This window comes from Cygnus atratus, chromosome 1 (assembly GCF_013377495.2).
Source record: "Cygnus atratus isolate AKBS03 ecotype Queensland, Australia chromosome 1, CAtr_DNAZoo_HiC_assembly, whole genome shotgun sequence".
Taxonomy (NCBI): Eukaryota; Metazoa; Chordata; class Aves; order Anseriformes; family Anatidae; genus Cygnus; species Cygnus atratus.
This window is the reverse complement of record NC_066362.1, coordinates 78,678,245-78,691,937: the sequence shown is the minus strand read 5'-3', so window position 1 is coordinate 78,691,937 and position 13,693 is coordinate 78,678,245. Positions and strand designations below refer to the sequence as shown.

At 41.1% G+C, this 13,693-nt stretch overlaps 1 protein-coding gene across 1 annotated transcript in view; it reads right to left on the bottom strand.

Moving 5' to 3' along the window:
* The window catches only part of VWF (von Willebrand factor), a 146,669-nt gene that overhangs the window by 95,720 nt on the left and 37,256 nt on the right, over window positions 1-13,693 (bottom strand). The window contains exons 13-17 of the mRNA XM_035540538.1: window positions 10,919-11,114; window positions 9,799-10,014; window positions 4,759-4,999; window positions 3,840-3,934; window positions 2,774-2,934 (exon numbers count right to left, since the gene is read on the bottom strand). Of these exons, the coding sequence (XP_035396431.1) occupies window positions 2,774-2,934; window positions 3,840-3,934; window positions 4,759-4,999; window positions 9,799-10,014; window positions 10,919-11,114 (909 nt within the window). The remainder of the gene's footprint in view (window positions 1-2,773; window positions 2,935-3,839; window positions 3,935-4,758; window positions 5,000-9,798; window positions 10,015-10,918; window positions 11,115-13,693) is intronic.

Genomic DNA, 13,693 nt, shown 5'->3' with positions numbered 1-13,693 from the left:
TTTATGTGCAGAGAAGGACCCACTTATACTGGAGCTTATTCCCAAACTTCTGAAAATTTACTTATCACACCATTTTGAGTTATCTTCTATATTTTCTAGTTCAGATCTACAAGACACTTCACAAGCTTGAGTTTTTGTCTGAAGCTGACATCTTATTCTGGAGTAGTATCTATTTACATAAATGTGTGTTTATCAGCAAAACAAGTATGTTAGGAACATCCAAAAAATACATGAATATTAATGCTAGAAATTATGAGAATTCTGGGGGTTTGTTTCTAGTAAGACAATGGAAGGAATTCTGAGGGAGAAAAACACCTTCTACAGAAGAGGAATAAAAGCAAACCTTCATAAAAATATACTATCACATAAGGTTAAAATTCCATTTAAAAAACAATTAATTACTGCATAAAGTCATTTCATTAGACTTGAAGCCTAAATATAAACATGCATCTCAGCTCTACAAGTAATAACCCATACCTTCATTTGCAAACAGTAATATTCAGTACATATTAATCTGAACCTGAACTCTGAGCAGGTATAAGAGAGCAGAAAATAAATAAATAAATAAATAAATAAATAAAGCAATTTCTAGGCTGTCTGGGTTGCAGCATTCGAAAACCTCTTGCTTTACTGCATACACCTCTGAGTCAAAAAATTGTACCAGCATGTCTCCAAGTACAAGTAGTAAACAACTGTAGAATATTTTAGCCCTCAAACAAAATAAAGACGGAACCTCAATTCTCTTTTTCCAGTATCTACCAGATATTTTCATCTGCATTTCATGCATCAAGCATCACAAACTTCTTCCCAATATTTTTCCTGGGCAGATGACTCAAAATTGCCCTTTACTTAAAGAGTGTACCATATGTTCCACCTCTATCTTATTTCATGTTACTCTCAGGACTGCACCCAATTCCCAACCCAAAGCGACATCCTAGACACAACTCTTTGCTTGTCCAGACAGTGTTGTACAGCAGTGAACAGTGATTATTTTTCTGTTGCTCAGAGAAAAACAGCAGCAATCTGCTTTCTATTTTACTCTGTCTGTTTTTTATCAGGGCTCTATATTGATATTGAGTTTGCAGTCACTGGCTTAACAAATAACTGTTTGCTCAATTTGAAGATGACTAAAACAATGATTAAATTTAAGGGTTACAGGGGGACATAGCCCTGGATTCCAGAAAGCATCTTTCCAGTGGAAAGAGCATGTTCAGCACACTATCTGCAACTCCAAGACACCCTCTGGTATCATCCTAGCAAGTTCCATGTCTGTAGTGGGTTTACGTGGCAAGGTTTTGGTAGCAGGGAGCCATAGGGGTGGCTTCTGTGAGAAGAATCTAGAAGAACCCATGTTAGGAAAGGACCCCACTGCTGACCAGAGCCAAGCCAATAAGCAATGTTGTTTGCACCTCTGTAAGAGCATATTTAAGAAGGGGAAAAAAAAACCGCTGTGCCACACAGCAGCTGGGAGAGTGAGAGGAGTGAGGAACAGCCTTGCAGGTGGCAAGGTCAGTGAAGAAGGAGGGGGAGAGGTGCTCCAGGCGCCAGAGCAGAAGTCCCCTGCGGCCTGTGGTGAGGACCATGGTGAAGCAGGCTGTCCCCCTGCAGCCCATGGAGTACCATGGTGGAGCAGGCGGACCTGCACTGATGGAGGCTGCGGCCTGTGGAAGACCCCTGCCGGAGCAGATTCCAGGATGGAGCTGCAGCCCGTGGAGAGGAGCGCACGCAGGAGCAGGTGACCTGGCAGGAGCTGCTGCCCGTGGGGGACCCAGGTTGGAGCAGTTTGCTCCTGAGGGATGGACCCCATGGTACGGACCCATATCTGGAGCAGTTCTTGAAGAGCTGCTGTCTGTGGGAAGCCCACACCAGATCAGTTCAGCAAGGACAGAATCCCATGGGAGGGACCCCATAGCACAGGGGACGAGAGTGACCGAGAAGGAGCAGCAGAGAAGAAGCGCTATAGACTGACCATAATCCCCGTTCCCCCCGTTCCCCTGCGCCGCTCGGGGGGAGGAGGTGGAAGAGGGTGATGGGGGGGAAGGCGCTTTTGGTTTCTTTCCTTTGTTTCTCGCTTCTTTAACTTGTTAGTAAAAGGTAATAAATCTTACTATCTCCCTATGCTGAGTCTGTTTTGCCCGTCACAATAATGACTGTGCAATCTCCTCGTCCTTATCTCAACCCTTGAGCCCTTTTCATCATATTTTCTCCCCATTCCTCTTTGAGGAGGGGGAATGAGAGAGCAGTTGTGGTGGAGATCAGCCGCCCACCCAAGTAAAACCACCACAATGTCCCACCTTCCCTCTCATGGGGAGCTCTCAGTTTGGTAAAATGCAAAGGAAGGCAGAAGAACAGGCAGAGACTTGACAAGGAGACACTGAGAAGGGTTTGGCTGGATGTGGAGTGGGTAATTTGGGTTTGGATTTCTGTGTACTTCTCTCTCTCCGACTAGGGATGTTCAGCAAGACTGAGGAAGCATTTGGGAGGACAGATGAAGGAAAAATAAATTTGTCTTAAAGAAAAAAAAAAACACGTTTTTTGTCTATTTCATTATCAATTATTACAAGCTAAACTTCATCTTCTATGCAGGTATACTAGTTAGAAGGAGTGAGCACCTGTCCTAATATATATATTTTAAGCCAGCCATAAACCACAGAGTCACTGTGGAATGCTTCATAACCACATAATTCCAATCTACAAGAACACTGTTGATAGGAAATAATGGAGGCACGAAAAAGAAGGTCTGCTTCCATTTGGCGCAGTTAAGCCTGCTTACCATCCCTTTTGGACATAGGCATCCAGATATGCAGCCATGGCTGATGCACTCCAAGTCATAGTTCTGGCAAGTCTTGGCACACTCCAGCCCTTCAGCTCTTGGGTTGTTTGCAGGACAGATAAATGTTTCCATAGGTGATCTGCATGTCAAGCTCCTTTTTACTTTTAGAAATAAATTTACAAAAATTGCTATTAGAACTCAAGTATTATTAGCAAGTATTATTCTAAAGGATGGATCAACACTGGTGTTAGAAAACTAAGTTTGAATATACAATAGGGCAATACCACTACACTAATATTCATGACAATGTAAAGGTAACAGACCCCTTTTCTGGGGTGACCTCAGTTAGGTTAGCACAAAAGTATGTATTCTAACATAGAAGCAAAAGGATCTGCACTAGGGTAAATACCATTCTATTGAAATAAACAGTTGGACTCCAGATTGCACTAGAGATCCAGTCTCAGACCCTGCTCTCTCATCACAATCCCATAAACTCTATCCAGGTAGCAGTGATGAACCAGAGAAAATCACAGACCACTGGTGCTTTCCAACACAGTGCCTAGCTCAGCAAGGCAGTTTTCAGTCTCTGGGAGGTTTTAAGGTGAGATGCCTCGAAGCCGGAAGGCACACTCGGTACATGGCAACAGTCTAACATTCAGGCCACAAAAAAGCTTTGTCTGCACTGGAAAGGAGACCTTGCTAGTCAGAAGCAAGAGGTATAAATCTGGCTAGCTAGTGATGTCATAAAATCCTCAAACAGCAACTGGGGGCCTCAGATCACCAAAGAACCCCTTAACCTCTACAACTGCTAAGAAACGGTGGTTGGCTAAATATAATTTTGAGAGGTGGGACAAAATGAGCCCTGCATAATCCCATATAAACATTTTGTTTCTCTCTGTAACAAAAAAAAAAAAAATAATAACAACAACAAAGTAATAAGAAGACTCACAACAGCACCAGCACTACAATCTCTGATTCTTCTTCCCTACCCTGAATTACCAAGAGACCAAAGAGGAAAAAGAAATGCAACAATAAATAATAATAACAAAAATTAATGCATACTAACTTCTGGCAGATGGCCTCTCATCAGCGAAAACATCTGGCAGGAAGGCACCAGGAGCTTTGTTTGTACTGCAGTGCATTAAACCATTTTCACAATAGCTAAGAAAAACAAACAGATTTATATTTAACAAAGTGACATTTAGCTTTCACTCATGCTGTTGTTTTCAGACAGGCCTGCAAGGAACCAGTGAGAGCACAAAAATTACACCTCTCATTTAACTGATCTGTTGCTCTCCATCCACTACATTTACCAGTGTTAAAGGCCAAACTTCCTTAAGATAATCACAGTGAAGTACTAGTATGGTAGCCCAGCTTTATGCTAGTCCCCATCCCGCTGAATCTCATGCATCTGCACAGGCATGAAACTGAGCAAGACAATAATCAGGTCCACTGCAGAGAGAGGTAAGGGACCACTCAGTGCCTGCAACATATGACTTCTGTGGTAGAAGAGAAAAGGAGAAGACACTGTTCCCAAATCTGGGCTTATTGGGAGCCACCCAGCAATTACATTACTACTCTCAGTGTACTGCTACTCAATTTAACAATTAGAAATGCTTTTTAATATTTATCTCTTTGGTAGAGGTAATTAGGTTTTAACATTTAAGAAATATATTGTAGTACATTAAAGTGTCGTTTTAAAAGCCTACAAAGTAACTATGGTCAGTAATTAAACTCCATTTTGAACTGTCGGGAACTGTTCATGGAACAGGGCTTAATGTCCTGTTTTCTGACTAAGGTGGCTTTTGAAATAATATGGATAGGGATGAAACAGCAAAACTTATTTAGTTTGTTAGAGGCAAAATCTTGTTCACTTTTAATCTAGTTTCAGCGGCGGTAAAGGAACTAAGGAACAAAATCAGTTAGACTATCCAAAAATTTCTGAGTCACAGCACGTAGGGATAAGTTACGAACACTGCACTTACCACATGGTGTAATGATCTGAAAAGACATCCTCTGGTTGGAAGATCTCACCATCATAGTAACAAGAGCACTGGAACTTTGGTACACATTCCTTGCTCTCATCCAGGTAGTGCCCAGGGGGGCAGTAGCAGCCTTCCATGCAGAATTCATCACAGTCCTCATCTGGGTAGGACAGAGATCTGCAGGTCTGGTTGCATGGCGTCCCACATTGCCGGTAAATTTGGCCTTCAGGACAGGTCATTGCTGTTGAAAGATGTGCACACCAAGGAAATTGGAATTTGATCTAAAGCCAACTAAAGGAAAAGCTGACTAACCCAGACTGTAAAGCTGTGGATTTAAAATGTATTTACTCGATTTATTCACCAATTGAGGCCTGTATTACAGTGGCTTTCTTTAACTCTGTAATAATAGTGAAGCCTAGGGCATTGCTTATGTAAACGAGCAAAACTTTACAAAGTGCAGTTGCCGATAAATGTTGAGACAACTGCAACCCCTGCAATGGAATTCCAACCACAAAATTTCATCCAGAATGAAAAACACAGGCTCTGTCCAATTTTTGTCATTATTTGCATCTACAAGTCAGGAGCATGACAAGAATATCATGTGCACATTCACACTTCTCTTCCTTTTCAATATAGTCAGGGACAATTTGGTCAAAATAATTAGAAATGTATGTCTCTGCCTTTGTACTACAACAGTCTAAAGCCTCACAACACAACTCTCAGGGGGGTTGTGGAAACAGGTGCAAATAGCAAAGTCACTTACTGATTGTGGAGCCAAACCTTGGAAACTAATGGTTTTTGATGATGAATTCATTTTTATGGGGACCTCATTATGGCTTTGGAGACATACTGGATTATTTGTTTATATAAAGGTTTAACTCAATTCTACAGCACTAATTTTGAGGGAAGCTCCTCTGCATACACCAGCATCAGCACTAGGTGGCAGCTACGACAACACATTTCAAAAGATGAGAAAACAAGTTAGTATTACCATGGCCTTTCACAAGCCTCCTATTAACCAGGATTTACAAAACCTGTCGTGTTTGTGGTAACCTTCCAAAGCAAATGGCCAGGGTCATAAGGTTATGAGGTAGGATGTTCAGTGGAGTGAGGAAAGCAGCTGCAAACAAAAGTAGGCACATTTGTATTGTGCAAAAACCAACATCGAGGTTTCAAACCAAGGCAGCTCTTCCTCCTGTCATCCCTGTAGAATGATACAATAGTCCCTGCCCCCCCTGTTCTGTGATCACAAATCCCCAGGAACTGTAGCAGCAATGGCAGTAAAAGAAAAATTATAGCAAGGCTAAAACCCTACAACCTTACACAGCTGCTAGCATAGCTGAACCAACACTGAAGATCACAAAGCAAGATTAACATGCTCTCAAATGTCTAATGTTTACATTCACAAAATTCTTCTGAAATGAAGAATTGCTTCTATTTACTGAAGAGAGGCGTGGTTGCACCAACATCCCCTCCAAACTTCTAATGAGGTACCTGTAATCCAGACATGGGAGTGTAAACCCCTAACTTGAGGATCCAGGCAACAGGCATCCAAGGTGACTTGAAGCCTTCTTCAGAGCAGAGATCTCCCAAATTTGGGACTTGGGTCCAAACTATTTAACCTTCCTTTCACAACACAAAACCTAGAAATGCATATGTGCTTATCAACACAGTAGGCAAAGTAAATATCTCCTAACTCAGAAATAAATAGATGACAGGTTCACGCACAGTTATAGAAGTCTTTGGCAGCTATTCACTGAACAGCGCTTCTAACTTACATGAACACAGTCTCTGCAGTAAATCAAATACTGAATAGGCACAGCTCAGGGCTGAAGACCATTTTAAAAGTAACTTTCATTACTAAAGGCATGTGCAAGTTAGTGGTAACACTCCCTGCCTACAAGGACATGTTTACAGTGGATCCCTTTTTTAGCTAAAGCTTTGTAACTCATCTTACCTGCCCATGCACTTCCTAACACTTAAAACATCCTCTGTTTTTTCTGGTTCAAATACCTAAGGCTACATTCACACTCCAAGTCCCAATACACTACTGCATCACCTCTCAGCAACATCTGTTTTTAACAGCAAAAGGGCAAGACAACTGACCTGGGAGGGGCCTGCTGTCTGTACACTTTGTAATAACACCATCACTGAAAAAAAAAGAAAGAAAAAAAAAAAAAGATCCCCTTATTGCCAGGAAAATGAGAGGAAAAGGCGAGGTGCATCTAGTCATTCTACTGATGCCTGCTATAAAACTAAAACAGCTCAATGCTGTGCTCTAAAGCTCAGCCTGTCCTGGGGATAAGATGCAAAATAGTGGGAAAGCATTGGAAAATTTGTTTGTGAGGTTGTTCATACAGCTTCTTGTGGACAGAGTCAAAGGAACATAAGTTCTTACCAGTTTCTTGGGTAGTGCAAGAAGAAAACAGTCACACCTAGTTCAGAGGCTCTGCACAAATACTCACCCTGGCAGACTTAACACAGTTGCACCAGCTGGTATGCTGAGCCCCACAATGCAATGCAGTCATTCTCAAATGCAGCTCAGATCCAGCACTCCTGGATCTACCAGACAAATCCTCTCACAGAAGCCATGCAAACAAAATAAGCAACCAGCCTACCCCCACCAGATATGGAAAAATAGTGGGCTGATCAACAGGTCCCTAAAACCTGAAGAAAGATCTATGGAACTGTTTATTGCTTCTCCTTTGTCACCAAACACTATACACATACATACATATGTAGACACACATACATTTACACACACACAAGAGGCATGCATGTGCATCAGCTTCACAGACCTTGACGTTATGGCCTATCTGCTCCTTCCACGCACCACAAAGGGACTGGCTCTACTGGTTATTCACAGTAGGCTGCAAGGGCAGGAGTCAGCTCTTAATCAAACAAACTAAAATCATTTCAGAGACGTGGGAGATGAATGTGTTTGTTAGCTTGATAAGAAGCAGAAATTCTGTGCCCTGCTAATGACTTACCTCCCTGCCACTTCAAATCAAGCAAACCATTTCTGTCAAGTCATTCCCAAAAAACTGAATCTCAGTTGACCAATGTAGAAATGGAGCACATGTTTAGTGCACCCCCATCAGCACAAATTATGCAACTTGCACGTTCATATCTCCAGCCCATTAAAAGAGGATATGTTCTCCTTCATGTGACAGGAGATTTCTGGAGCAACAGGATTATTTAATGGGGACTGATGGATCTGCAATCACGGAAATCGTCACTCTATGAGAGCATAAAGTGCTCTGTAATGCACAGAGAAGAGGAAGCAGCACTGCACTATTAAAGATTAATTGTGAAAATTGACTTGTTCAATTACAGAAAGAACGATGGTGCATTATCGCTGCTCTTTCTTTCAGCCTCCAGACCTGCACATTTTTAAAAGGATTTTTATTACATTACTGTTCCACTATCTGGACATTTACATAAATTAGGTAAAATATTATGAAACCATGCAGCAGTTTAATATAAACTGGTTTTGTTCTCATTCACAGTAAATACTATCCAGCCTGCAGAAGCTATAGCCACTGACCCTACAGGTACAAATCCTATCAAATGGAACACCAATGACCTTTTTCCCTATCTACCCCTCCCTCTCCCTCCTAATTTCTACACACTGTGTTTATAAATGTTTTTCCCAGCCTCAGTTTGGGAAGTATGAAACAGATCTGGAAAGCTTGCAAGCCTACATGCTTTTCACCAAAATTCTCAATTGTCTTCTTTCCTTAATAGAAAAGTTGCTCGGGAAAATGGAAAAACATCCATTTCACAAATATTTATGGGGAAAAGTGTGTATGTGTCCATCAAAATTCCATTGCAATGGATTTTTTTTCCTACCATACTGACCTAACAGAAAGGCAAGCAATAAATAAAAAGTGTGTGCTCCTTCTGTTCCAGCTTCTTAGCAGTTTGGCTATTAATCTTGCACTGGACTGATCTATGCAAAAACATTTTGTTACCCCATTTCCTCAAATCTGCAATATGAATTTTTGTTTTAACCTCCTGCAACATCTCATCTTTTAGACTGCCAGCCTTTGAACCAGGGTTGCCTCTTACTACAGGTGGGATGCTGTAAATGATCCTTAGGGGAATTCAAAACTCAACTCTTGTTGATTCTCATAGGAGTTAAATGTCTACACAAAATGCCACAGCCAAAGCTGTTTGTTGTGCTCAGTGATACAATTCACAGGCAGATAATCAAATTTCAGGCTGTCATCTTGAACCAGCTTCCAAATCATATTAGAATTTACAGGGTGAAGAAGTAAAGGAGCTCAAGTGTGGTCAGCAAAATGATGTTCACCCACTAGCTGAATGGTGTACATGAAAATAAGATCTGACGTAGATCTCAGACCTCTGCACTGACAGGGTGGTAATCAAACTCCTACGGAGTTCTTCAAACACTGGGACAGGTGCCAGAGTGGTTGCAGGATCTCTGTTCTTGGACATATTCAAAACTAGCCTAGGCAAGGCCCTAAGCAATCGGCTGTAAATTAGCCCTGTTGTAAGCAGAAGACTGCTAGAGGTCCCTTCTGATAAAAACTGATCTATAATTTCAGTTATGTTCTATGACACCACCAGACTGAGTACCTGCCTTTCTGCTTCCTCCATACCCTCAACTTCTGCTATGGTCAGGAGTCACTGACGAGGTCAGGAGCCAGGGAAGCCCGAGCCTCAAAGGTACCAGAAAAGCAATTCATACATTACTACAAATCTCTTGGAGATTCCCACCCTGGGACATGCAAAAAGTTTTCAGATGAGTAGCTGAAACTTAAATGCAGCTGAAAATGGAAATCCAGTCAAAATTCTGAGGCTTCTCAGATGCTTCTCCCCCACTGCTGAACAGTTTTTGCGAATAGTTCCTGCATCATTGTTGGACTGGAGGAAAGATGTACTCTCTCAACAATTTCCATAAGAAATATTTGGCAAAGTGCAGAAATCATCTCATTCTAGATTTATCATTCAACATAACCAAGAAATTCCTCCAAGAAAAGGAAAGCAAGTAATTTTTAGGAGCATTTCACTTACGGCACAAGTTGGGCTCTCTCCACTGGACCAAAACATTTTTCCTAGCACAGGCTGTTGCATAATTAGCAATAGCAGAGCACAAACAATCCTTGCCATTGGAGCAAGAGCAAACATCAAAGCGGCAGTTCTTCACATAGGGAATGGGACTGACTTCACGGTGACAGGGTTCAAACACAGAAGACATCAGAACTGAGCAGGATTCCTCAGCATATTTGGCTAAATTGAAAAGAGGAAAATGATATGCATGCATTGAATCAATCAGTGGCTTTCAAGAAAATATAGAAGAGACACAATAAGCATTTTATTTTGCTTTTGAGGAAAAAAAAAGAAAACAAGAACAGAAGAATAAAATAGGATCAAATAGGCATAGATAGCATCATAGCTCATAGGTCATGAGCTCCACTAAAAGAGTAACGTTTCACTAGTAAAACAAATCAAGGAAAAGCAATACTTTTATATTTTGTTACCACTATTTCTGGCACTGTGGTTCCTTTTACAGGGCCCCTGCTTTCTGCTGCTTTTTATATTTGTAAAATTAAACCTTCTAGGCTACACTCCACTCGTGAATCAACAGTGCCTGATCTGGTCTATGGCCACAAAATTTGCTGTGTGCTTGCTCTTCCCAGAAATTGGAGCCTGTTGTAACACCTGGCACAAGAAAATTGCTCTGAGAATTGCTCCCAGTGTCCCAGTAGGACATCCAAGCAGCACAGAGGAGAAGAGGAAAGCTGACTGTTGGGATGCAGTAAGAGCAGGAAGACAAGGGATCGAGAAAAGTGTCTAAGGTGTAATGACACCTTAGGAGTGAAAAGGATGGGTGTTCTGTCCACCCAGAGGATAAAGAGTGCATTGCTATCAGTGGCACACATTTGTGTAGGGGCTGTAATGGTCTAACTGGAACTGTAATTCAAACTGAATGGTAGAATGATCTCACATTACTGACTTTTGTTTTAAATTTTCACAAAACATTACATTTTCTACAGTAAGACTGCATTAATTGATGTTGGTTTTGTTCCCCCCCCCCCCCCCCCCCCCCCTTTTTTTTTCCTCTATTATATACAATGGAAGATCACAGGTTGTTGCACAATAGGACATGTTAATTTTGGATGGAGTTCAGTACCTAAATGAGGATTGAGATTGCAGGGGTCATTGTCTTGCTTTAACAAGTCTTGGCAGTCTGCATTGAGCTTCCAGGAGTTTCCAAAATCTTCCAGAAGAGTTTCCACCATGCCAGAAGGAGTAAGAAAATCATCCCCTTGATTACCATTGTAGTTTCCACATAGCCCACACATTCTTTCAGTATACACTGGAGACAACTAAGGAACACAATGTTAGCCTGGTCATCTTCCAGAATAGGTCACCACTGTAGAGCAAAATTTTCTAAAGAATGAACCATGCAGAGTTTAACAATCAAAGAATTTCTAAAATATATTCTAAAGCACTATAGACACAATTTCATTGTATTACATTTTTAAACTGCTAACAAAAATGCTATTATTAGTAGCTGCAGGAAAATTTTTGCATGCTACAGTGATAACTTCAGATGGTAACTGAGGGTGAATAGGAGAAATAACAGCTTGCTTTTGTGCCTTAATCAGCAGTCTAGTGTAATCTTTCCCTCTTTTTCTCTTTTCATTCATATAAATGAACAGGATGATGGCAGGGGAGTATGTGTGGCATTTTTTAATATAGTGAGATCACTGAATCATAGAATGGCTTGGGTTGGAAGGGATGTTAAAGATCATCTAGTTACAACCCCCGTCTGGGGCACCCACAACTTCTCTGGGCAACCTGCTCCAGTGCCTCACCACCCTCTGAGTAAAGAATTTCCTCCTAATCTCTAATCTAAATCTTCCTTCTTTTACTTTAAAACCATTCCCCTATGAGTTGATTATATTACTAATGGAATAGTAGTTTGGGAAAAGATACAGCACCTGAAACCATTTCACGTTTTAAAAGAAAATTTTAAGATGAAGAATATTTAAACAGTTTTGTGACAAAACAGAAACAATGTTGGAGTTGTTTCCCTTAATGTTAAGAAATGTTATTAAAATAAGGAAGAGAGCACTATCCCAAAGCGACATTACCTCACATCAGAGCTTCCTCCCACCTAGAGAAATTTATCACACACTAAAAGAAGCATTGCAAGAAACCCACAGAGCAATGTACTTTTTGCCCTGCCTTATTCTTAGTGCAAACCAAGAGACACCTGAAATGGGACCCTAAATTTAGAAATACACAGGAGAAAATCTTCCAAACAATATAATTAATAGGAAGGTGTCAATATCTTTTATTTCAGTAAGAATCGTCAGTTTATAGTAGAGGTAAAGATCTGATACATCACAAATATTGCCAACTTTCCCTGGAAGCTAACTCAGTGCTTTAATGCTACAGTAGCTCTCTGCATGCATTTTCTAGAGTGCTCTTAATCACACTGGCAAGAGTAACTAGTGAAACAGAAACCAAAAAAGCTAGAACAAAACATTTTTGAAGAAAATTCTTGTTCTGCATGATTAAAAAATAAAAATTAAAACATTCTCCAATATATAACCTAATACTAACCTCCCTTCAAACACAGAGGTCAGAGAATAAACACAGAGCATCAAAAGGAACAATCATGAATTCTTGGATGATATTATCCTTATTGCTCCAATGGCCAAGGACAGTACTATTTCCATGTACTCCGTAGACACATAATGCTACATATAAATCCAAATTCTGACAAATTTTCAAAACACTGGTACTTAGATGAAAGCTTGAATCACAAGTATCAAGTGGTCACAGAAAGGGGGGGGGGGGTGCTTCTTGAGGAACACACAACAGTTTTGGTGGTGGTGGTGGTGGTGGTGGTGGTTTTTTTTTTGCTTTTTGTTTGTTTGTTTTTTCTTTTTTTTCTTTTTTATTTTTCTTTTTCTTTTTTTTTTTTTTTTTTGCCAGAAGACTGGCCAAGGTAATGGAAGTGTATCACTTCCGCGAATTGTCAGAAACATTTGGCAACAGTCAGCCTACAAATACAGCACAAATTAACTCTCTAAAAGCAATTAAAAAGATGTTCAGTAACAAGGGAGGGAACTCAGAGAAGAACAGAATAAATGCAGACAGTTGGAGAAACTTCCGCCGCTTTCAAAGGAAAAGGATCTGGAGCAGAAAATTTGTTTTACCTCTAAGGAAGAATTTGCTAGGCTATATGGGTCTCTGACCAGATCAATACAACAATAAAACCTACACATCTGCTTTCCAAACTTATTCCTGATCTTTCTTCCCTGCCATCCTTTCAACTCTTGTGCACACTCCTGAATGAGCTTTGACGAACATTATGCTTGTGCCAGATACGACATTTAAGACAGATTTCAGGGCAGGCAAGGAGAAGGTAAAAGCCATACTATGGTTCTGAAATGGCAAATCTCATTGCTCGGTAAAAATATCATCTCTGGGAAAAACAGTTTTCTTCATTAAACTCCTCATTGAGCAAAACTGCCCCACACAGGGTTCAGCTGCAGAGCCCCATTTACAAGCAGGGCTCAGATACATAGGGCTTGTGGTTAAGCACTCGTCCACACAAGAACGGCACGAGGATACAGGTCTGCAGCTGCCCTGCATCACGTGGGAGCATGCCCTGGCTGGCTTAGTGCCGGTAGCCTGCAGGTCTTCACACCAGGGAGCAATGCTACAAGCGGACTCACACTTCTGAAGGATTAAGTACACCCTCAGAGACAACATTTGCAGTCCCCAGGACCTACCAATCTAAAGAAACACAGTTTCTTGTACAAGCAGGAGGGTGATGGATGACTTTGTCTAAGTTGTTGTTTATCTTCTTGGCAGATGCAAAGACCACTGCAGCTCACTGTGGCTATGTAACCTGACCTCCCGCATAACTCAGCCGGGACCTCGTTCT